Source organism: Trachemys scripta, chromosome 8, assembly GCF_013100865.1.
Source record: "Trachemys scripta elegans isolate TJP31775 chromosome 8, CAS_Tse_1.0, whole genome shotgun sequence".
NCBI classification, from domain to species: Eukaryota; Metazoa; Chordata; order Testudines; family Emydidae; genus Trachemys; species Trachemys scripta.
In genome coordinates this window covers 48312428-48338098 of record NC_048305.1, presented here as the reverse complement: position 1 = coordinate 48338098, position 25671 = coordinate 48312428, and the positions used below count along the sequence as shown (strand labels likewise).

The following is a 25671-nucleotide window of genomic DNA, read 5'->3' as shown; positions in this document are numbered from 1 at the left end:
GCGGGGCCTGGGGGTGTGCGGGGCCGGGGGGGTGCGCCGGGCCGCGGAGCCGCGGGGTGCGCTGAGCCGGGGGGCTGGTCCGGGAGCCGGTCTGGGGCCGCGGGGCCGGGGGGTGCGCCGGGCCGCCGGGGACCGGCCGGCAGTGCTGGGCGGGCCGGGGGTGGTCGACCTCCTCCCCCCCTCCCCCTTAACCTGCTTCAGGCTTCCCGCGCGGGAAGCGGGGGAGGGGGCGGAGACTTTGGGGAGGGGGCGGAGTTGGGGCGGGGGTGTGGGCGGGGCTGGGGGCGGGGCCGGGGTCCCGTGGAGTGTCCTCCATTTGGAGGCACAAAATATGGTAACCCTACTAGTGGGGGTCTGGCCCGTCCCGCCCCAGGGCTCAGTCTGGGTCATACAGGGAGGACTGCGCGGCTGCAGGCAGACTAGCGTGTCGGGGCACTGCCCACGTTATGAGTCCCTGTCACTCGCTGGGGGAAGGGGAGCCCCATTGCTCATGCGCACGCTCCTCCAGCGCGAGGCTTATGATGGGGAGCTGGGCGATTAACAGGGCTGCCGCTCGCAGCGCGGTGGGCGGGGCCAGACACAAAGGGGGCGGAGCACCGCCGCGAAGGTCCCAGGGTAAAGTCGAGCAGTCCCGCTGCACTGAGGAGCTCAGTCTGAGCTGTTCTTGAGGTGAGTGCCGCCAAGTGCACAGGCGTCCGGCTCCGTTCTCTCGGCTGCGGGGCTCCCTCCCCTTGCGCCAGGGGTAGCTGTGGGTCCTTCTCCTCGGATTTGCCCCCATTCGGCGGTGTGCCCCGCGGGGAGTTATGGGGGATTTCATAACCCGCCGCTCACCCACCCCCCTTTCCCCGTGTTGGCGTCCTCTCCGCATGGGGGCTGTAGGGGATTCCATATCCCTCCCCCGTGCTAGGGTTCCCTCTGCAGGGGGGCTATGGGGGAATACCATACCTCTCCCCCTTAGGCCTTGGCTACACTGGTGCTGTACAGCGCTGCAACTTGATGCGCTCAGGGGTGTGAAAATGCCCCCCGAGTGCAGCGCTGTAAAGCGCCAGTGTAATCAGCGCCTGTAGCGCTGCACGCTATTCCCCTGGGAGAGGTGGAGTACATACAGCGCTGCGAGACAGCTCTCACCGAGCTGGCGGCGCAATTACACTCGCGCTTCACAGCGCTGCCGTGGCAGGGCGTTGAATTCTTAAGTGTAGCCAAGGCCTTATTAGTGCCAGGTCCTTCTGCAGGGGGAGGGGGGTTATAGGAGATTTCATACCTCTTCCCTGCCCTCCCCCACCAGTGTCAGGATCCCCTATTCAGGGAATTATGTGGGATTTCATACCCCTTCCTTGCCCCTCCTTCCAGTGCCAGGGTCCCTTCCATAGCAGGGTTATGGGGGTTTTCATACTCCTCTGTCCCCACCCAGTGTTGGGGTTTCCTCTGCAGGGGGATTATGGGGAATTTCATACTTCCTCTCACTCTCCAGTGGTGGGATACCTTCCCTTGGTGGGATTATAGGGGTCTTGCACACCTCCCCTCCAATGCTAGGGCCCCTTCTCTTGTGCATGGTGGTGCTGGTGGTTCCTAGCATTGAGCCTGGACACTCGGTGACTGACACCTGTCTCTGTTGCTCTTTCTCTATAGTCTGTTCCTGTTGCCTTGCCCCCTGGATGCTCCCACAGCCCAGCCTGTCCCTTCTGCCTCGATTCTGCGCCTTCCTCCCCTTTGCCACCATGAGCAGCAAAACCAGCACCTTCCACTTGCAGCAGCCACTCAACTACCGGGCTGGGGCCCGAATTCAGCCGGTGGATGGAAGCCACAGTGAGGAGGTGTATGAGCCAGCGACAGGTAACTGACTGCTTTCCGTGCCAGTAGGGCATCTGGGATCCTGGATCTCTTCAGAAATTGCCGGAAGATATATAACAACCTCCAGTGCCCATGAACTGGATTGGAATGCTAAATAGACACTGCAGATGAAATCCCAAGCTCCACTGTGAGACCCAGCACTCTGCAATGTCTCCAAGTAACTGTCCCTTCAACCTGGGGAGACAAGGTGGGTTAGATAATATCTTTTATTGGGCCAAATTCTGGTGGTGAAAGAGACAAACATCCACGCTTACACAGCTTTCTTTACTGATCTCTTTCAGCAACAGAAATTGGTCCAGTAAATCATATTACCTCACCCACATTGTCTCTCTAATATCTTGGGACCAGCACGGCTACAACAACACTGCCTACAATTTGGGTAATACTTACATAGCTTGTCTTACCCATAAAGATGTTGTTTAACAGGTTTTCTCTTCCATTTAGACTTGCATGGGATAGGAAAAGGAAGCTGATACAAGGGCTCTGGAGAAAGAGGGTTAGTGCAGCAAATATTGCTACAGCAGCTAAGTGGCCTGGATTTCCCATTCTGTTACATCAGCCCTGGGGATAGTTGTGTCCCAAGTTCTCATGTGGATTGAGCCCAGTGCTTTTTCATACTTAACAGAATGGGGTGGAACAGCAAAGGCACTCAGCAAATCTCTGGTGTGCTGAGGTAGACAGGGAAGCATGGACTTCTCTCAACTCTCTAGCAAGGTGCCCTGCACTGCTGCTACCTTGTGGGGCTCACACACCTAGCTCCCTTCCCTTTACCACCCCTGAATATCCAGCATCACTCTCTTTCCTGCCAGCACCTTCACTTGTCACATCAGTCTCATTGTCTGTGAGAATATCTGTAGATGCTGTGTAGTGGCATTCGGAGGAGTATAAATTTGCTTTCAAGCCAGTATTTGGCTCGAATGACCACCTCTAATGGAAATTCATCACTGATACACCAGCCAGTAACCCACAGGATAGTTAAGTAGAAGCTTGTACTTGCATTTCCTATGTGGGAATTGCCTTTGGTGCTGCTCCTCAAATGCTTGAAGGATTTCATGTAGTTGCTTCTCCTTTTGTCCCTGGCCACCCTTCACACTAATGAATTATGCCAAGGTTTTTAAAAGTGTCTTGTGACTTTTAAGTGTGTCTCAGGTTGAAAAACCTTAAACCGTTCGGATTTTCAGAAGGCATTGGGCACTCATTCTCTGAAAGTCAGATCCCTTTATGGTGTCTCAAGGAGGGCACTTGATCCTAGTCCCCTGGGGAAAATCCTAGTTCTAGCAGATAACACTTGGTGCTAGTAGCATAATGGTCATATTCAGAGGCAGTTTGTCAGTATTTTAGCAAATAACACTTGGAATTAGTGTCAATACTAGAAGCTGGCACAGTCCGTACCAATACCAACCTCTGTAGCCCAGCCCTGCACTCAGTCCATAAGCAGAATGCCCACTGCCTTTAATGGAAGATCCATGCAGAATTCTACAGGATCTGGCCCTTGGTGATTAGTAGTAATCTCTTCCAATACCAACATCTGGTACTGGCAGATGACCTGTTCAAAATGTATTAAAAACTATAATGGTCTTAAAATGCTGGATTAAAAGGCTTTTTGGGAGAGGATGTTTGGACGGGGTGTTGTTGGGTTATCCCAAGTCCTACAGAATCAACACAGGGAGGAGACTCCTTAATCTTGCAGATAAAGACATAAGATCCAACAAGTGGAAGTCAAAGCTTCACAAATTCTAACTGCAAATAGGGAGCAAAATTTGAACAGCAAAGTTAACCATTGAAACAGTTCACTATGGATTGTGGTGGATTCTTTATCACATGAAATCTTTTAAATGAGATTGGATGTCTTTTTAAAAGATCCTGTAGTTCAACCACAAGTTATTGGGCTCAGTGTAGGAATTACTAGATGAAATCCTATAGACAGGAGGTCAGACTAGATGATCACAATGACTTTTTTTGTGGCCTTAAAATCTGTTCGCATACATGCAAAAGCAGTAAGAGATAGAATGAACTCTTCTGATACTCTAAACCATGGATCACATTGGTGCTACTCCTATAAATGCTTGCTGATAGCGAGGTTAGTGGCAAAAATCTCTGAATGAAAGCTCTAAAATATAAGCCTTCTTTTTTCTTAGGTCGAGTGATGGGCAAGTTTCTGTTCTCTGGGGAGAAGGAGGTGGATCTGGCTGTGCAGAGTGCCAAAGCTGCCTTTAAGATATGGAGCCAGAAATCGGGCATGGAACGGAGCAGGGTTCTGCTGGAGGCTGCCAGGATTATCCGGGTATGTGCTGAAGCTGTTCTCTTGTGTTGGAATGGAGTGGTCCTGTCCTTGATCCTCCTTCTGAGCTATTTAAGTTATTTTAACCCTTGACAGCTTGCTATTGGGCTGTGCTTGCAGCACTAGATGAGACCACTAATGCAATAACATTTCATCAAACTGCATGAATAATGCAGAGTTTGAAAGGCATCTTTGATCAGCATAGATAGTAGATTTCCTCCAGTCTCATCAAGGCAGCTTTGTTGTATGTGACCACTAGCTCAGTCTTTTGTCTCTTCTCTTGAGAGCCCTAAATGTGCCTGCCTGCCTCCCTTGTCACTTGGGTCTCCCCTGCCGCAACGAATATAGGCCAAATTTATGCCTGAGTTGAGGTCTCTGGATTGCTTATCCCACTGCTGTAGTTTCTGTATCCTTATAGTAAACTGAGTTTTGTTTGCATCAGACATATAAAAATCCATGTAAGCTTGCTAGAAGTGAAACCTCCCAAAGTCCAGAACTTCTGTGCCTGCAGAAAGTACAGGGCACTATCCCTGTCTCCATTTGCTTTTGGAACTTAAATTGCATAACTGTTACACTGCCTTACCTTCATAACTACTAAGGGCTTGTGTACACTTCGCTATACTAAGCTGCAGGGCTTTGGAGTGGAGGCTGAAGCTGGAGCACGGACCAGTAGGTTTTTGCCTGGAGCTGGAGTGGAGCCGGAGTGGAGCAATTCAAAAATGTTATTGCTTCAAATCTGTGCTAAGCTGTAGTGCTCAGTGAAAACACTGCCTACGCCGATGGGAGAGTTTTTGTCCTTCCTGTCAACATAGCATTTTCTACACTGGGAGTTAGGTCAGTATCCCTGTAGCTCAGGGGTGTGGATATTCCAAATCCCTGAGCAACGTAGTTACACCAATGTAAGTTTGCAGTATAGGCTCGGACTTAGTGCAGTAACCCTGTAACTGGAATGTGTTAGAATGGGACTCTTGCTAGGGCAAATGAAAGAATACATACACTGAAAAGTACATACATACTTGGCTGCATTTCAGGTTTACCTCTGCTATATTTTTGGAGGGATTTGTGCTTACTTTTCCTTCATAGTCTAGCTTCTCCTGCTGTCTGACCCCTATAGTGGAATCGTAATGCTGTGTTCAGGGCAGTCTGGTGATAAAGATGATTTCCCAGCAGAATTTATTTATTTTTAAATCCATGGATCTAGCCTCTTTAGGTCCCTTTTGGATTTTTCTTGTCCTTGTTGTTTGCAGTTCCTCCCAATTTAGTATCATCTGTGAACTTACTTAATTGTTTGTTTACTCCAATTTCTAAATCTAAATGATCAGTAAATCTAAACAAGGATGTTAAGCAAGGGTAGACCTATGGCAGACCCCCAGCAGGTCTTTGTTAGATACTCCTACGCCCAGCTCAACACACTGGTGAACTGGTAAATGGCAAGTGGAAAACACAGCTTTAGAGACAATTGGGTCATCACTGATGGGAAAGATTGTCTTCACCTGTGTATGGAAGGCAGCTAGCATGCTGTGGGCTGTGCTACAGTCTGTCTAATGCTGTTACTGTACTGCTCTTACAGGAACGGAGGGAAGAAATTGCCACCATGGAAACCATCAATAATGGGAAATCCATCTTTGAAGCCAGAGTGGACATTGACATATCTTGGCAGTGCCTGGAGTATTATGCAGGTTTAGCGGGGGCTATAGCAGGTAAGAGCTATACTAGTCACTGGAGCCTCATTCCTTTTCCCCAGCTGTGAGTCGGTCATTCATATACTGCAATGATTGTTTAGTCAGATGTTAAATCTTAAGGCCAGTAGAAAGTCCCTGGCTATTTGGAGTAGGGTAGAACCTTGGTTTCAGATTCCTGGGATAGGAACCATGGTATCGCAACACTTTTTATGCAGTGTTGAGTTAAACATGGGGGGACAAATTCTGTCCTGCTTTAAAACCTGTGTAACTCCACTGCTCTCAGCAGGAGTGCCTGGGATTAAATTGGGCTGGAATGCAGTGACCAGGTAAACAGAGCAGCCATTCTACATGTAGCAAGAGTCCATTTATCATCTTGGGACATTGATGCTGATTGTAATGGGAGAAAGGTAACTGGCTACACCTCCAGTGATATCCCTGGCTTCTTTTAAAATGCCTTGTGACTTTCAGCTTCCACTCAGACAGTGCAGACTGGACCCTGGTTTAACATCTCCTCTTTATCAGCAGAGCCATCCTTAAGGCTTTATCATAGTCTGGGGGTGGGAGCACAGTATAAATGGGTGAGGCTGTAGTAAAGCAGCTAACAAATGGAAGTTATTTCTTTGTTTGCCTTTATATTCAGGGACCAGATTCACTGTTAGCTGGGGCTTTCAGTTCTGGATGAGATCAGGGCCCTGTTGGGCTAGGGTGCTGTTTATACTTGTAGCGAGAGAGAGTTCCTGCTCTGAAGAATTTACAGCATAAATGGACAAGACAAAGGGTGGGAGAAGAGAGGCTTATTCTCTCCTTTTTACAGATGGAGAAACTGAGGCACAGAAAGATGTAACTTGCTCAAAGTCACACATGGAGTCTGTAACAGAACTGGAAATTGAATCCAGATTGCTTGGCTCCCAGGCCAGTGCCTTAACCACAAGACCTTCCTGCCACTGTTGGCATAATCAAGTGCAGCTGGTTTCAGTGGGCTTGCAGGCACTCACCTGGGCCAGCAATGATTTTTTTTTTTTTTTTCTTTAGTGTCTGTCCTTTTGCTGGTTCTGGTGGCACTGTGGGGATTTCACTCTAATTCACTAAAAGGGGGAGCTGTTCCTTGAATCAAGATCTTAAGACTGCTTTGGGCAAACCCCATTTGGTGCTACTGGTCTTGAGGCACTTGCAAACCTGTTAGTATAGAGGGCTTTGCTAGATTCCACTTTGGCAGTGAGGCAGGGAAGTGGGTCTGAAGCTATCTGAGTCTTGAAGGTTCTTTGTTAGTTTGTCCATCTAACTCCATATGTTCTCATTCACCTGTATTTATCCCTGCCCAGGTCAGCACATCCAGCTTCCTGGGGGATCCTTTGCTTACACCCGAAGGGAGGCGCTTGGGGTATGTGTTGGGATCGGAGCCTGGAACTACCCCTTCCAGATTGCCTGTTGGAAGTCTGCCCCAGCCTTGGCTTGTGGTAATGAGACCCCGTCTGTGCAAGATTTTTGTGATTTGGGTGATCAGGTGGTGAAGGATAGAGTCGGGTTAAGCGTTCACGGACTAAGAGCTCCATTAGTGGGTGATGAAGGATCTGTTTGTCTTAGATCTGTTTCTAAGAGACCCTTTTTCTGGCTGGGAGGGGAGACAAGGGCAAGGGAGAGTTAGCAAATAAGTTATGGGGTGGGAACATGACAGGAAGGGGGTGCTGCTGTTGCCTCACACCAAACAGATAAGAGTTTCAGTGGAAGATGGAGAGAAAGGGAATGGAGCAAAGAGATGGGGCCAGCAAAGCAGTGGCCCTGCTCCTCCTCCTGACTTAGTTCCAGTAGCAGGTACCATAGTAGCACCTTCCTGCTGCTGTGTGACTTCAGTTGCATTTGCTCCCATTTCATCAGTTACTGAGAGAACTGCATTTGTAAATGCTGTCGCTGCCCTTTCTGGATACCTGTCTGGATCAAAAGGGGAAAAACTTCCAATTGCTCTCCTGTTTTCAGTGTCTTTGCAAAATCCATTGTCCTACTGGAGGGTGAGATATTTGAACATGCAATCCCCCGCCTCTCTGTCCCCATTGTCTCTCAGATTTTAACACCTCTTCTCTTCTTCCTCCCCCCCCCCCGTGCTGGATTCACATAGGTAATGCCATGATCTACAAGCCATCTCCTCTCACCCCCATCTCAGTGGTAATGCTGGCAGAGATCTTCACCCAGGCCGGTGTGCCCAATGGGCTATTCAATGTGGTGCAAGGGGGAGCTGCCACTGGCCAGTTTCTGTGCCAGCACCGGGATGTGGCCAAAGTCTCTTTTACCGGGAGTGTACCAACTGGTATCAAGGTAAAGACCACCCTGTGCTAGGGGGCAGGGCAAGGGACTTCTAATTATGGCACAAATACTAGAAGACATGCAGCAGAGGCAGACCCTCCTACAAGCCTGTGCACAAGCAGCCTGCCCTGGGGAATGGCTGGGCACATGGGCCATGCCTTGCAGCTATTCTGATATGGCACAGAAATGTCAGATAAAAGTTATGCTATAAGGGCCTACCTGGAGTACCAGTTGTGGGTTTTTTTTTTTTTTTTGGTTTGTTTGTTTGTTTGTTTGTTTGTTTTTTTGCAGGGTGTGGGGGCTTGAAGGTTACTTCTGCTCTAGAGAGAAGCTATTAACCTGATAGTCTTAAACTCTTCAGCCTGTTATGGCCTGGTGAAGAGTGTTCTCTAGCAGGGAATAAATACAGGTACCTAAATGGGCAAACTTGGGTCAGGATGTGTTTTGAACTAAGCAGCAAGACAACACATGAGAACCCCTGGAAACTAATGTTTCCCTCCAATCAACCCAAACTCAGGTTAAATTAATATGCAGAGACCTCTCTTTTCTTAGGGGGTGGAGAGAGGAGGGGTAGCAATCATTGTTAATAATTTTCTACCCCCACATTATTGGACAGCTGCTTACCTAGCAATGGTATCTTGGGGAATAAACCCTGAACTACAGCAAATTCTGCTCATGTGCATGCAGTGAGACAATTAGTTCTTTGGAGCTGGGGAAGATTTATCCTGCAGCCACGTGAGTCTGGAACTCAAGCATTTCCCCCTGGAGAATCAATCCCTCCATTAGTATGGGATACTAACTGATCCGATTCCTGGCCATTTCCTGTGGTGGGGGTGGGAATCTAGCTCATTCCCCTCAGTTTCTAGTTGCTGCCTTTTCAGAAGCAAACGAAAATACTCCCTCCCCCACCTTCCTCAGTCCCTGACAAAGTCTCTTTGCTGAGAAACCAGAGCCCTTGTCCATTCCCTGAGGCAGGTGAGACCCCAAAAAGACCTGTGGGGGAAAAATTTGCTAGGGCCTAAACTTTAGTTGGCTTGGGCCTGAATTTTGGTTCAGACCTGAACATTAGTTAAGTTTATTGGAGAAGAGGGGTTCTTAGAGGCAGGATGAAGGAAAAGTACAAAAGCAGAACTATCTATAATCACAAGGCCTATGATTCATAATGGCTCATTAACAGTTTTGGGGGAAGCTTGGGAACCACAAAGGGGCAGACTGTGAAAAACAGGAAAGCTTGCTAAGCTATATTCCCTTTTTTGGGGAATGTATTCCAAATATGGCAATAATGTTGATAAGAAAGTATGCATTACTTAATTGTGGTTTTATGCTATATAAGCTATTTGAAAATCTGTAGTCGGGGGGGGGGATTGCCAGTTCACTGGTACCCCCTGTGAATGCATGAAAATAAAGAGGCCTCAGGCGATTCTGATCCAAACACAATGCGTGGTTGTTTTTCCACAACAGACCTGAAGAGCAGAGCAGCAGAGCACAGACTGGGTCACTCTGCTTCTGGTATTGTAGATATTTTCACACACACGTGTCCTGCTAGTCTAGATGATGTGCCCTATGTGCGCTCTTGGCTGGTGCTGTGTGTCTGGATCCTTGCACTCGATTAGTCTTACATGTTAAAGTTTATACACCCTTAAAACTGAATTTTCAACATGTACAGCTCTTTGGGTTTCAACTACCATTTTAATCAGCAAAAAGTCTCTTGTGCCCATCATGGGGCAGCAGTCTGGGAACAGACTTGAGTGCCCCCCACCAAAAAGAATGCAGTCCCCAATCTTCTGCATGTAACTTACTTCTGTTGTTGCAAAGGGCATGTGTGTGGGCCAGGGGTGAATTTCTCCTCTCCCCCCTTCTCTAGAATGGGGGGCATGTATTTGTGGTCTTCCGTGGCCCTTCTGGACCTGGTTGGACCCTCACAATCCCGTTTGTGTTCATCCCCCAGCAGCCTGTCCCTTCTATCTTTGTTTGTATTAGATCATGGAGATGTCAGCCAAAGGGATCAAACCAGTCACCCTGGAGCTGGGGGGCAAGTCCCCCCTCATCATATTTTCTGACAGCGTCCTGGCGAATGCCGTGAATGGAGCCCTGATGGCCAACTTTCTCACGCAGGGCGAGGTGTGTGGCTCCAAGGAGATATGAATGCTACCTTCTTACTCTCTGCTCTCCTGTCTCCCTCTCCTCCCCATCTCCAGCCCCACAGATACTACAGCGATTGACGTCCTAAAACACTCAAGTTATATTCACCCTCCTTGTACGTGATAGGAGAAACTGCCCTGGGGAGCAGTGCCCATGATGGAACCTGTTTATGAAGTTTCTTTCACAGGCTTGGGGAAGGGAACACACTAGAGCTCTGTACAGAACTAGTGTAGAGCCTTGCAGCAGAACCAGGGTCCGCAGGAGCGTTGGGAGCGGGATTAAGAATAGTCCCATGCAGGGTTCTAGCACACACCCTGTTGTTTGAGGGGATGTCTCCTGGTTTCTGTCTCTGGTGAGAATCATGATGGAGGGCAAAACTGGGGTTCGAATGCCTACTCCTGTGCCACCTATAGCTCCTTCCTCACTTGCCCCACCAGGTAGTATTATTCTCTGGAGTGGAGGTGGTGGCTCCAGGAGCTTCTTCTGTGTAAGATACCAGCCCCTAAGATTAGCTATTCTTGCATCTTGGGCCTTGGAGTTAAGCCTGCAGCACAGAGATCAGAATGCATGGCTCTGCCTCCCTACTGCAGCCTCTTTGGATTTCATTACTGACTAGATCAGCTGCTGTGAGTCTGCAGCAGTGTGGGGCTTTCCTCTCTTGCTTGCTGATAATGCTCCCATCCCCATGCCAGCCTGCAAGATGTTTACCCTCTGTGGGCCTGGCCCCTGGGTACTTTGGGGCTTTCTGTAACATCTATTGCCATAATAGCTAAATGCTTAAGTGTCCCTTTGGGGCATCTTTGAGGTTTGAACTGCCAACTCTGATTATTCCCTGCTGGTGGCCATATATATTTTCACCACTTGGTGGCTCCGAGACCATTAAAATACTTGCATGTGATGTGTTTTGTGGTGAGGGAGTGAACAGCAAGTGATCCCTTTGCCTTTATTGCCCCTGGGGATGGACTGAGCTGCATAATGCAGATCACTTTTGTATCATGTCCAAACAGCCCCAGACTTGGGAAGGAAGGTGCCTGGGCTGGTTTGAGCTCCTCTCTAATCAATCAGACTGCCATGCAAACAATAATTGTGCTAGTGGCCCATACGGAGCTGGTGATGATCGGGAAAGAAGCTCAAATCCTTCAGCTCACTCCCAATATGTTTGAGGGAAGATAGTGAGGGGGGTTAAACTTGGTAGCTACATTGGTCACTTTAATAGCCACTTGCAGCTGAATCCCATTTCTCGGAGGTAGTGTAAGTGAAAGAAGTGGTTGGTGCATGTGCTGTTTCAGTGGGTGGGATAGTGTGCCATGTGGGAGTCCTATGGGGGCCCATAGTATGTTACATACTCCTCCTAAAGAACCTTGTATAAGATGGTGCTGATTCTGATGTCCCAGGTTTGCTGCAATGGCACTCGAGTGTTTGTGCAGAGGGAGATCCTGGAGGCCTTCACGGAGGAAGTGGTGAAACACACCCAGAAGATTAAAATTGGAGATCCACTTCTGGAAGACACAAGGATGGGGGCCCTCATCAGCAGCCCCCACCTGGAGCGAGTCCTGGGGTTCATTACTCAGGCGAAGGAGCAGGTGAGAGCATCTGGCTTTCTTGGATTTGAGGGGGCTTGTTGGAAAGAGTCACACGTGGGGGAAGGGACTTTCCACCTCCCTCTGCTGCTAGTTTAATAGACAGGCAGCATGTTCTTCCTACCCTTTCTGGGGTGAAGCCCTTTCCCTGCTGAGGTTGAATTACATATGCAAGAGGGTACATGTAGAAGGGACTCCTGGATTAAAACTTACACAATGGCTTAATGTTGAATCAGAGTGGTAAGAGATCCTACTATTTAGATATTAGTGTCTCAGCAGGGCTATGGGGATAGATAGCGCACATTGCCACCTCTGCTTTACATGTTATAAACACCTGGCTCACTTGATCTGTTTATGAGGCGTATTTGAATACTGTAGAATCTCAGCTTTCATTTAAAAACAAAATGGTAGGTCTTGTGTTTGCAATGAGAACCTACTGGACTTGACCCAAGTGTAACCAGTGAAGTGATGTGTGCCTGGTCTGCAGGCAGCCTGGATATAATAGCTTGAGACTGGTGAATTTCCCAACCCCTGTTAATGCCTTTGGTCTAGCAATGCTAAAGTCTAATGATGTTCATATGTCAGCACTAACTATCTAATGGCTGATCATTTTAGCAGCAGGAATAGGGAAGGGGTCTGGGATGAACCCTGAAGGGGGTAGAATTGGGGTGGTGCAGAGAACGAAATGAAAGGGGATGAAAGGAGGGGACAGACGGAGGAAGAGAAACAAATGACAGAAGTAAGGGTCATCCTGAAGTGGAGAATTATTTTCCTGCCTAACATGACCATGAAATGAACAACTAAGGTCCAGATCCTTAACTGGTGTAAAATGGCATAGCTCCACTGGAGGAATCCTGATTTGCACCAGCTGAGGGGCTGGTCCAAATTTATTACATAAAGACCAGATTTCACCCTTGATCTTTGTGCAAACTTCCTGTTGATTCCAGTTGGAGTTCTGCTGTGGATTGAGAGGAGACTGTTGTCCTGAACCTGTACTAGGTGCCCCAATGAAAAGCTGAATTTGGCGCTCTCCCCAGAATGAGTCTGACAGTCCTGGTTTAAAGTTTAACTGCAGAGCTCTTTGTTTAACATGCCAGGCCAGTAACAGATCATCTGGGCAGATTCAAATTACATCTTACTGGGATCTTCAGACAAAGCAGTGGGAAAGGCATTCTTCCAGCCACAGGCCAAGTCTAGGGCTCTGCATTACCCTTTCTGACATACTAACAAGGGACTGCAGCTCTTGGCTTCATCAGCCATGTTAGCAATATCATCATCTGTAACAGGAGAATGAAAGAGCCCTGAACTTTGGACCCTGGCCAGCTCTTAATACAAACAGCTGAAAACAGTTTTCTCCTTTATCTGCTTGTTGCTTGGGCAGGCTTTCTCTTTATGGCATGGGCAGCAGCAGATGCTGTCTATTCAGGCTCCGAGTGGCTTTAAACTCAAGGGTTTTCAATTCTTAGCTGATGGCAAACACCAGCCAGGGAAAACATGAAAGCCTGTCAAGATTGTGCCCAAGACATCGTAAATTTTTTTGCTCCACTGAAACCTGCAAAAATCACCATGGAACATGATTCCAATGGGAAAGCTACAGGAGAAGCAGATACACATTTTGACACTCCTAAAGATGCAGTTGCTGCTATGGCCAAGGACAGGTCACATGTGCAGCATAGATGTATTGTATTATTCTTGAATTCATCTCCAAAAATAAAACAAGATGGCTAGTGACAGTAGCATAATCCCAAACTAGGATGAAGCAAGAAATGTTTCGTTTGCTCATCATTCTTGGAGCTAGAATACAGGTGCTCCTGTTCAGTAGCAAAGATAAACCATAAGACATCTTGTTTTTTCAAAGGCAATTCAACCTGTATCTAAAATTATTCAGTACAGCTCTGTGTAGTAAAGCGCACAATAAATTGTGTTCACACTGTGGGGGGGAAAAATAGGTCCCAGCTTGATTTACTCCAGAGTCAGTGTTGTCCCCAGTGACAGCTGGGTCACAGTGGTGGTGTACTGCAGTTTCCACTTGATGGACAAGGCACTAGAGCAGGGTGCCTTCTGCAGACATCTGCTTTAACCCCTTCTTTTCCAGCCCACCCGAGAAAAGCACTTATTGCTCGGTGATATCATATGCTTTAAAAAAATTAGGCAAGATCAAGCCAAGGGTGGTGGTGGGGATGCCAAATGACTAACTTTCATTCTGCTGCCTGCAGTGGTGCTGGTAGATTAGAGCAGACCCCTTTCCCTTCTGGGTGGGGTGAACATCCCCATAATGTATCTGGCCAGTCACATGCTACTCAGGCCTTTAAGTATCTCAGCTTATGTGTTGAAGCTCTTGGAGGAGCTTTGGAGGGGAAATATCAGACCTGCTGGAGATGAAGGAACCAAAATAACCTTGGGAATCCAGCTTGCCTTCCCCAAACAAGTGGTGCAAGCTGGTGCTGTTCTCCTGCCCTTTGTGGGCATAAAGGGAAGGAAGGAGGGAGGGAGGCTTCCTGCTCTTGGGGAACTGGCTAATCCTGTCACTGAACTGCCTGCTCTCATCTCCACATAGCCACAGGGTGACAGCTCCAGCTCTTCTAGCCAACCAAGCAATCCAGGACCTTCACTGGGCAGCTGTCTTTGAAGCTGATTTGACTATTGCCACTCCCTAGACCCCTGGACTCTATCATTCCTGTGACTGGCCAACTCCATCCACCTTAGGCTTCTTCTAAGACTGCTGCTGCTGCTTGCCAACAGGCACATCAGGGCGGTGTGCTGGCTCTCTGACACCTGTGTACCTTCTAGTTTGGCTCATTTTCAGGGGGCAAAGGTGCTGTGTGGTGGGGAGCCGTATGTTCCTGATGACCCCAAGCTGAAGAATGGCTACTACATGCGGCCCTGCGTGCTAGGTATGATTCCTCTTCAGTTCAGTGGAGCTGTCTTATATGCATAGGTTTAATGCTAACAAGTTCCTGAGCTCAGTCGGACCCTCTGCCTAAAGTGAAACCTGTGAAATGTGTAACCCTTTTCAGATAGCTTGTATAGCTCAGACAGCTGGACCCAACACACAGTATTCTAGAGGCATAGGAACATACTGGGTAAGATCAGTGGTGTATAATGTCTCTGACATAGAGCAGAATGTGATGCTTCAGAGGAAGATGTATTAATACCCCCAGGGTGGACAACTGCAAGAGAACTGGCCCAAACAGGTGGAAATTTCTCCCTAATCCTGGGTAGATAGTGCTTGCTCTGTGTCCTGAGCCATGAAAGTTGATATCCCTTTAAGAAGCTTTTTCCAGGTAATTTGACTGTAGATGATGATCTTCAAAAAAACAAACAAACCCCTAATTCTCCTTGAATCTTATGGGGCTCATCTAGTGGCAGTGGGTTCCTCAGACTTATCAGTGCTTTAGTTTAAAAAAAGCACTTTCTTTATTACTTTTAAATTAAGGAATTTCCTTGTGAGAAAGCTGTGCCTGATCTACCTTCTCTGAACTGTTTGATGCACCTTTTGTCACATCCCGTCTTCTTCATTTCCTTTCAAGTGAATAGTCTCAATCTTCCCAGCTTCTGTAGGCCTCTTAATATTTTTAGACCATTGACTATATTGCAAAGGGGGTGACTAGAACTGATCATATGGTGTTCAAGGGCAGACTTTTTATACAGTGTAGCAATATTGTCTGCATTTTTTCTGGCTTCCTAACACTTGAGTGCTGCTGTGCATCGAGGAGAGGTCTTAGAGCTGTCCCCAACAATGCCTAGCTCCCTTTTTGGAGTTAATTTAGAGCCCTGGAAGGATTGAGAAATTGAAAATGTGTCCCATACTGTGCATTACCTTGCAATTTAGGGCATTTCAACACTGCAATCAGAGCTGTGATTGCAGCACTTGTAGACAGACCACAGCTAGCTTTGATTGAGCTAGTTTGGATAACAATAGCAGTGCAGCTGCAAGTGCTAGCAGTTCAAATATGTATTCAGGGTGGGGGAGCTTATACATGCTGCTGTGGCTTTTTGATCTAGCTAGATTGAAACAACTAGCTCGGGTATGTCTGTGCTGCAATCACTCCTCTGATTGCAGTGTAGATTATACCCTTGGTCCACATTAACTTTCATCTATCACTGCCCAGTTTGTGCAGCTTTGTTATACCTTCCTAAAGCTCCTGCAACCCTCTCTAGTTGTTCAGCCCCAGGGCTGATGGACCTGGACATACTGGTACAAGAATGGACAGTGGGTAGGCTTAGGCCTTGGCTACACTGGCAATTCACAGCGCTGCATTTGCTGCGCTCAGGGGTGTGAAAAAACACCCCCACCCCCGAGCGCAGCACTGTAAAGCGCCAGTGTAATCAGCGCCTGCAGCGCTGCATGCTCTCTTGCAGCGCTGCAAGCTATTCCCCCTCGGAGAGGTGGAGTACTTGCAGCGCTGTTGGCGCAACTACACTCGTGCTTCACAGCGCTGCCGCGGCAGTGCTGTGAATCCGCGAGTGTAGCCAAGGCCTTAAAGGGGAATGTGGGGGAATGGGAGATGTGAAGCAGCAGCTGAGGGCTTTGAATAGTGGGCAGGCTGTCTGCCAACTTCCTGCATAATGCAGAGCCAGGATAGAAGGCATATGTCCAATGCTATGACTGGACATGATCTTTACTTGTCTTAGTTGTTGGAGGATTTTATAGGCATGGTACAGGCAGAAGATGTGCAAGCTTGTGCACACCACCACTACTGCCCTCCCGCCCCCAATCTGCCAGTACATTCAGTCCTGACTTGCAGTATCTTCCTTTGGCCTCACAGATAGCTCTGCCTAGCCCTTCAATCCTGAACTGCAACATTCCGCATAAGTAATCTAGATAATGGATTCAGGTTGCAATGCAAGGCATATAGGGGTTCATAGGTTCAGGACCTTTGATAGGACACAGGGACACAATGGATGGAGCATGGTGGCCTTGACAGAGAAGTGACACACAGGTTGTAGATTGGAGCCTAGTAGAATGACTAGTCAGAGGGATGAGTGCAAAAATTAGTGCTTGCTCTGCGTGTGGAAAGGTAGGACACGCTACCCTCCCCTACCCACATTCTACCCTAAACCCTTCCCAACTTGGCCAATGGCGTGCCAGTGAAGATGCTCTGTCAAGGACTGTTGTGGTGGGGCTGGGATCTTACATACAGAATTCAGCACTGCAAATACACGTGTGCTGCAATACTTCCAGGGGACTGCAGAGATGACATGACGTGTGTGAAAGAGGAGATCTTTGGGCCTGTCATGTCCATCCTACCATTTGACACTGAGGAGGAGGTCGTGGAGAGAGCCAATAATACCACCTTTGGGCTGGCAGGTGGTGTTTTTACCAGGTACGGGTGTGGGGGCAGTGTTCAGTCCTTGAAATGGCCTAGGGACGGGGAAGAATGTTACCAAACTAGAATACCAAGTCCTGGTGGCAATTCTGCTTCATGGATACTCTCTTAACAGCCACAGAAAGCAGCAAGATGGCTCAGATCAAAACAGAGCACTGTTATTTATTTTTTGTATATAATCATAGTACCTAGGAGTCCCAGTAACGGATCAGGACCCTATTGTTCTAGGTGCTGTACAAAACCTGGGACAAAAAGTCCCTGCCTCTGTATGCTGGACATGTGGTCTCTGGTGCTGTGTTCCAGCTAGGACTGGGGTCCCACTGTGCAGACATAGATTAGGAAATGGCCCCTTTCCCAGGAGTTTGTAATGTAAAAGATTAACAAAATGCCCCATGCTGGGAGTACAGACCTTGTAAATGTTTTTTTTTTTTTTCCCCTCCCTCTCCCCCATTTCCCCTTTTCATAACAACCTGTAGTGTCTCCAGCTGCCACTCAAACTCCTTCACAGCCCTGCCTGTCTTCCCTGCCATGGGAAGACTCTCTGCCTCCTTTTGAGACATGCACGCACCAAGTGTCCAAAGGCAGCTCTTGTCTGCTTTCCCTTGCAGTGGTGGGGGAGAAGACAGCCTGCCTTCCGGGTGTACTAGTTCTAACAGCTCTAAGTGCTGTTAGGTTTCTTGGCAATTAGCTGCTACATCCATTGGGCAAGCACAGGTTGGGTGCCTCTGGCCTCAGAGTCAAAAAACACTGCCTGCGAACTAGATTCTCATGCACTTCTCCACAGCTCTGCTGCTGGGCATGGGGGAGCAAAGGCTGCTAGTGGGACTCTATGCCCACCACTTGAGTTGTCTGCAGAGGGCTGGGGGAATTGGTATGAAAGGGAAGGCTTGCACTAAACCTTGTCCTTCTCCCACAGGGATATCCAGCGGGCTCACAGGGTGGTGGCTGCTCTCCAGGCTGGAATGTGCTTCATTAACAACTATAACATCAGCCCTGTGGAGCTGCCCTTTGGAGGATACAAGATGTCAGGTGAGCAAGGCACCAGCTATGCAAAAACCTACTAGAGCTTCCCTTTAAATCTCTCCAGCATATAGGAATAAATGTCCCTACTCCTATGATAGCAGAATCAAGTGGTGTCATCCTAGGCTGAGACACCAGAAACTGAGGTTGTCACACCTGTGGGAAGCCAAAAGCCACTTAGCAGCTTGGTTGATATTTTGAGCACCCAGGGCTGCAGTTAGAACCTGAAGGTGGGAGGTTGGTGAGGGGGCTGCATTGTTACACACCGAGAAAGGAATTTACATGGCCTGCTATGGTTCCTAGCTCAGAGCTGACTCAGCTACTCAGTCTAGAGATAACTTGAAATGCCATGTCAAGAAGCTAGTGATGCTGCACTGCTGCCTGCAGGCAGGGTCATCCTTCCTGAAAGGGCTAGAGGTGTGCATGGCTGAGTCTGACCACATGGCTGGTGACAGAGCAATAACAAAACAGGGTGGGTGGCAATGACTGGCACTATCATCTCACTCTTGAATATGGTGTCTGTCCCTTCCAGGGTTCGGCAGAGAGAACGGCCAGGCAGCAATGGAGTATTACTCACAGCTGAAAACAGTCTGTGTGGAGATGGGTGATGTGGAATCTGTGTTCTAATGGCATGGGCCTCATAGAAGAGCAACAGGCTGTCCCACTCCGTCAGCCAGAGATTTCTACTAGAACTTCTAGATGGCAGTAACAAAGTGCTCAATGTCCTGTGCCAATAGGGGAAACTGGGGTGGGGCAGTGTGCTGCAATCCTTTGCATTTGTGAGTGTGGGGGTACACACAAACAGTTGGCGTTCAGGTTTGTGTGTCCCATTCTCCACAATCTGCCTGGGGGCCTAGGACTAAAATCGGATTAAGTGACCTTGATTCATCACCAGCAACTGTTGCTACTGAAGTTAGTGCCAGTAGACAGAGCAGCTGTCTAGTAACAATTTCTGATTAACTACTGGGTCATGCTCTGACAGTGCATTGTGCATGGAGAAAACCTACAGTGATGCCATAGTCTCTGTAGACAGAGGTTTCCTTCATGCACATGGAGCTGTATGAGAGCCTTGGTAGAAGCATGACTGACTTCTCCTAGACCAGTTCTGAACAGCAATGCCCTTATCCTAAACTACTTCAGCATAGAGGGGTGTTTGAACATTGTTTGGCCATCTCTATATGTGAATGATTGCTGACAGAGGCTTGGTTGGGTCTTTCCAAATATAGCTCATTTTGCAGTGAGGACAGCAGTGTATAATGGCATCCACCTGCAGCTATGGAATAGTGCTAGTGCTCTACCCTAGAATCACCTAGGGGTAGTTGCTGGTTTAATGAAGGTTGTTTATTATCCCCCAAGGCACTAACAATTAGGCAAGCTATTCTTTACGTACACATGCAATTAGAGTATAAAACAGTTTCTCCATTTTAGCAATCAAATAAAAGTGCTGGTATATGGTCTTATCTGAAAGATCTGTTTATGGAAGAATGGGAGCTGTATCTCAAAGTGCTGCCTTCCAGTGGGAGAAGACTGTTAGTATTGTAGCAGTCGATACAAGGGTCACTTACAATGCAGTTAAAGAAATCCTGCCAGCTGTTTGAGAGGAGCCGCAACTCTGGAATGCAGGGTAGAGGACTAGTGTGAGAGCAGGAACAAGCATCTAGCAGGCTCAAGCCATCCAGCTTGGAGTTTAGCAAAGTTAACTTATAAGAGTCCCACCTACAGCAGAGCTACTGCCTAGATCACTCACTGCATAAAGGACTTAGAGGGCAACAAGATTTTTTTAAATCAAGTGTAGTATCAAAGGGAAAGGCTCAGAAGTGGAACTGATGATAGGTACAGAAAGGCACTGCCAAGTGCAAAACTGCCTCCTGTGGATCTTTCAAGAGATGGGTTTCTGCTACTCCTCCAGAAAGGTGGCAAGGCCGAATACTCTTAGCATAATGTTCAGTTCTAGGACACCGGCAAGCTAGTGCTGCACTGGCAGCAATTCAGAGCAGACTGCACCCACCCTTAGAGGGACTGACTGAGGAAGAATTAAAAAGCTGTGTATGACTATCTTAGCTAACCAGGAGTAGGTAAAGGGATTAATACCACCAAGGAGGTATTGAGCATAAGGAACAAAAGGGTGACATTAAGGATAACTGAAGTTTTGCCTGTTGTTGAAAAGTTAAGTGCACAATACTGAATTGTGGCAGTTTCCACCTCCTGCTTAAAACAGTAGAGGGAAAGACCCAGCAGTACCTGCCTTAGATAATCCAGTACATCCTCCATCTCTGAAATCAAAGCACAGAGGGCCATTCCAGCAGAGAAACTCCAAGGAGCATCTGAAGGTTAACAATATTATACCGACAGGAGAAGCCTAGATGCAAGGATGGCGCTAGTGCTCTTCCCCAGGGCACAGCTGCCTTGGCCCTCACCATCTCCATACTTATTCAAAAGATGTAATTTAGAAGTTACTCATATCTGCCTGAAATACAGACTGCAGGGTAAAACACTGACAAGGCCTCACTTGCAAAGACTGCAGCAGTGGTACCAAGGGACAGGTGCTTCTCTGAGAAAAGGGATCACAGGATTCAAGGGGCTGGGGGCTAAGGGCCACCTTTGGAGCAGAGGGGCCAGAATTTCCCACTTCAGCTGCTTTGTTCCTTTCCATTGCTCTTAAATGCTATAATGCTGCTTTAACTGGAGGCAGCAGGATGAGATCTTGGTGATAAGTGTCAGTGATCCTGCTTTTATCTAGTTCAGCTAGCATTGCCTGCAGCAGAGGCTAAGCCCAACCCAGGAACCAAGAACTGGGTAGTGATGCTAGGCCAACACCACTGTGGGCACCAAGTGATGATCCTTGTGCCTGCAGCTCCCTATAGGGAAAGGAAGAAACCTCTTCCTGACTGGGACCTGGACACAACTCAACCTTTTCTACTCACCTGCCCAGAGGAGTCACTTGCTGTTGGAGATCAGATGCTCTGAGTGAGCATTCTGTCTGTACAGTCCTAGCACATGGATGGAGATGGAGTAGGAGGCCCAGTTTGACCTCTTATGTGTCAGGTCAGTTTACTGGACTTCTGTATATCCCAGTATATAGAGTACAGGCTTTTTTTCCAATCACCCTCTGTATTATTGCCCAGGATTACTATAAAAAGCACTTTTACCCAAGATTTCAAGATGAAAACAATTAATTCCTTTGAATTTTAATTAGGAAAAAACTAGTTAAGTTTATTATCCAAAATCACCTTCTCCCCCCAAAAACCCCAACACTCTACACCTTGGAGATTCTCCAGAAAGCTGTGAAGGGGGATGGAGGCTGGCTACTCAGTGGAGACCCACTCGAGGTGCTGGACGGCTGAGTACAAAGTGTTCCCCACCAAGCCGATGAGTGCAGCCGAACCAATGGCCCCTCTGTTTCGCTTTCCAGGGTCTGTAGAAAGGGATGAGAGAGCACAAAGACTGAGCTAGCTCAGCAGCACCAGGTTGCTCAGCACTATCCCATGCTACAAGGAGGTTTAATACATGTTTAACAAGGTAGCACTACAGGGCGTGGGGGTGCAGGTCAGGGCCCAGCTTGCTCCAGAGAAACTTTCTCAGCTGCCTAGTTGGTTCATTTTTGAAAGGCAAGTCCAAAAGCTTTTATGGAACGTGGCCATTTAAAAGCAAGTGGGTAAGACTGTTGCAGGCTGAAACCTCCATGCTCAGCCCTACAGATCTCTTAAGGTCTAAATCCTGAATTCAGGATTCCAAGCTTCCCCTGCTCCAGTTGGTGTAACTGACACCCCACGGAGCTGCATCATCAGTTATACATGGGGGAACAGAATTTGATGGGTAAATGGATGAGGGAATGACTTTCACGTACAGGGTCAGGCTGTATTTCCCATCTGAGTTTGCAGTCTGTCACTGCTTTGGAGGTTTGTGATTTTTTGTATTTCATTTTACACAAATGCTTTGTTTCTTTAACCCTATCACTTCATGACATGCCACTCAAGCCAGTTGCCCAAAGACCAATGGGGTTCCAGGGCTAGATTGCCAGGTTGTAGCATTCCACCCAGAATACCCCGCAGTGAGGAGACTGGGTCTGTGGGCCGCACACCTGAATAACTATACTTTGGAGAAAGTGAGCAGCAAATGAGCGACAGGGAATTTTAGCTCTTCTGCTTACTGAATGGTGTCCTACAGATGGAGGTTTAAAGGGCTGTTGTCCTTCTACTGTTCAGTGTTTGCACTGCTTTTTGGGGAATAATCATCTGTTTTCCCCATTATCATCCAAGTACTTATAGAAGCACCAGCACCATATTAGGTAGGTGCTGTAGACACAATTAAATAGTACAGATTTGGTCCAGAAGAGATAGTTGGTCAGGACTTAAAGGACTTGCTCTTTAAGTCAAAGGATGCCACTTGTGTGTGGTGGGAGAAGGTAACACCACACACAAATCAATCTGTTTTTTCCCACTATGGACAGAGTTTCTTTTCTTAGGAAGGGGGGGGGGGACTTGTGCTGTAGTTCTAATTAGGATACTGTATCTTTGAGACTAACCTGCCTTTGCAAACTTAGAGAAGTGAGCAAGGGACCGGGAACTAGAGTTCAGTCTCAGGGCAGAGCAACAGATACCATGGCACTGGGTGTAGCCATATTTAGCTCATCCTATCCCCAGAATAGAGCTCCTTTATACAGAAGGACAAGTGTATGCAGACTCTACAATGCCAAGTCTTTGCAGTCACCCCAACATGTGGGGCAAGGCCACGAGCCTCCCTTCAGTGGTACAGGAAGCCTTATTCACACACCCCCTCCCCCCCACGACTCACAAGGCAACCTTCCACTGAAGAGGCTAGGTGGTCAACACTGGAGACCTCATGTCTCAACTGGGGCTCATCCTTTCAGTCTAAAGACTCACCTCCTGTGTAATAGCCATAGGCATAGAGGACTCTCCCAATGATCCAGGTGATGCCAAGCCCAACAGCAACGCGCTAGAGAAAAGCAGGAAAGGTTAAGGATTTTGGAGCTGAGAAAAACTTACTATGCTCCTTTGGCCACAGAAACGGGTACTGTGCTTTATAAACAGTGGCTATCAACATGGTAAGGAGTCAGCGTAGAGAAGGAATCTGCGTCTCTAATAATTCCCTCTCGTTAAGCTGTGGAGTCCTCACCCAGTCAGCAGCACCAGAAATCAGCCTCCCAGAGGAGCACAGAGTGGCAATGCCATGAAATCTAGCATGTGGTGTGTATCAGTGACACGTTAATACCCCCCGACCCCCATCCCTCCCCCAGGGAGATATAGATGTCACATTATGTCATAAAATTGATCCTGGTGTCAGCAGTCTGTGGCATGTTCCCTCCTTCTTGTCCCCCTCCCAACATCCCCAGTGACCAGCCAGGCCCATGGCCCCTTGTATAGTGTAACCCTAATTTACCAGATGGTGGGCGTAAGAGTTTGGTTAACCAGCAACTGTTTTCTTCACTATGCTCCAGATCTTTCCCCTCATTCAGTGGCCTAAGCACAGTGGAGAGAGCACTACCTGGTGCAGACTTGACAGCATTAAAGGGACTATGGTAATTAGAAGTGGCTAGTCCCTACAGCCACAAGTTGTTCTCTGCTCCAGGCTTGAGCCACCAGGTATGTTGAACAAAACCAACCACTTTTCGTAAGCTTCTGGGGTGGACCAGAGATAGGAACCCAGTAGAATTATCCCTCGCTCGTATATTGCAAGTAATCTCAGCAAATACAAACACACAAGAGTGGCATTTCCCCATTTGCAGACACTGCAAATTTCCACCTAACAGCCTAGTTCCTGCTTCTCAGGCTGTGGTTCCAGTTTGCCAGACCAGGACCTCAGTTCAACCTGCCAGTGCTGCTGCCTCCAGTCCCTCTGCACCAGTGCTTGGCAAAGGATGGCAATTGATTTTTGCAAAAAGTTTCAAATCTTGGCAAGTTTTTCATGAAAGTCATCTGGATTTTGGAAAAAAAACCCAAACCTGAATATTCTTCATTCCTTGTCCCCAGCCCTTTTTGCTAGCAGCAGTTAGAAAAAAACATTTTTGGTTTCTCAATGGAAATTTTTCCATGGAGATTTTCATTCTGATAAATGATTTAAAAAAATAATTTTTTTGACAGAACAGTTTTGACCAGTGATCCTGTGCATGCAGCAGCCCACCATGAAGACTGGAGGGGCCTGAGGCTCACTAGGGGTTACAACGCATCCAGGCGAGCTGGAGGCAGCAGCAGCTCCAGTTGGCCCAGCACAGGTACATGGTTCAAGTTGGGAGGCAGCAGCCTCATGTATGACGCGCTACACAGATCAGGAACCTGTCTTACAGAACAGTGTGTTTCAGCTGTGCAAGGTGATTGATGGCTCCCACCAGCACCTCCTGAGCAAGTACAATCATAGATCATAGAATATCAGGGTTGGAAGGGACCTCAGGAGGTCATCTAGTCCAACCCCCTGCTCAAAGCAGGTCCAATCCCCAAAACATTCTTAGCAGGCCAATGCTCAAACCACTGAGCTATCCCTACCCGCCCCTGCACAATGGGGCTAGAGTGGAGCGTGCTGAAGATTGATCAGGCAGACTTTGCCTCCTCAGGAGATCTTAGCACATTCTCCTGCACCCAACATGAAGGAAGGGGAGAGCAGGAACAATCTCTAATCCAATCATTTCAAACCTGGCCAGGGACATGACTCACCGGGTGGTAGACTCCGCCCATGGCTAGAAAGAACAGGAAGGAGGGATAAACTTCCAATCTGAAAACAGAAGACCAAGATTAGCATTTATGACTAAACTCTAAGAAGTTTTTTGTTTCAGTTGTTTTTAAAAAGATCTTTGTGGAAATCTAGACTATCAATCCCTGTCCACCTTCCCCCACACTTCTTAGAATTGGGCAACATATTTTAGGGAACACGGTCAGCTTGTATAGAGACCTAGAGAAAGGGACTGGACTACTCAGAAGAGGCCTCCAAGCCCAGCTTTTAGCTGCCTCTGCAAGAATGCTGTGACAACCACAGTGGTGTCAACACACATTGTGTACAGAAATGGGTGCACAGACCCTTGGGAATCCTGAAGATCCCAGAGCCACTGCCCAGGATCAGCAACACATTTGTTTATAAGGCCTGAAGTTCCCTTTTAAAGTCATTGACAAATGCTAAGCCACTGTCTACTAGTGGGGGAATGCGAACACACCAGCCATGCTTGGTTTGAGAGCCAGGTCTCTCTGGGCTGGTGACCAACAGGCCAATCATTCTCTGGGAGAGTCAGGCAGTTGAACAAATGAGCCCATCAAAAGGCAAGGCACGACATACCCCACTAGAAACACAGAGCTTAGGATCTGTCCACATGGGCAAACTGCCAGGGCTGTGATATAACACGGGTAGTCCCCACCCAGGTGGGGCCAGACCGTGACTGGAAATTAACCCCTGGATGAGGGCCTGTCTCACCTACTAAGCATACGCTGCAGCAGAGCCTTACATTTTCTCAGAGCCCGAGCCAGACAGATATAGATAAAGTG

At 48.0% G+C, this 25671-nt stretch overlaps 2 protein-coding genes across 2 annotated transcripts; one reads left to right on the top strand and one right to left on the bottom strand.

Annotated features, from left to right (window-relative positions):
• Window positions 1-461: 461 nt before the first annotated feature.
• ALDH9A1 (aldehyde dehydrogenase 9 family member A1) lies at window positions 462-19644 on the top strand. Its single transcript, XM_034778460.1, has 12 exons — window positions 462-669; window positions 1630-1833; window positions 3990-4135; window positions 5703-5832; window positions 7137-7271; window positions 7928-8124; window positions 10093-10233; window positions 11649-11837; window positions 14641-14728; window positions 17020-17161; window positions 18081-18193; window positions 18717-19644. The coding sequence occupies exons 2-12, from the start codon at window positions 1656-1658 to the stop codon at window positions 18809-18811; spliced, it is 1554 nt and encodes a 517-aa protein (XP_034634351.1). The 5' UTR covers window positions 462-669; window positions 1630-1655; the 3' UTR covers window positions 18812-19644.
• Window positions 19645-21339: 1695 nt separating this feature from the next.
• Window positions 21340-24910, bottom strand: MGST3 (microsomal glutathione S-transferase 3; the record flags this gene model as incomplete). Its single annotated transcript, XM_034778462.1, is given in 3 exon segments — window positions 21340-21599; window positions 23068-23140; window positions 24853-24910. Coding segments are annotated over 3 exon segments (241 nt in total), but the record flags the coding sequence as incomplete, so codon positions are not given.
• Between the last annotated feature and the right edge of the window lie 761 nt (window positions 24911-25671).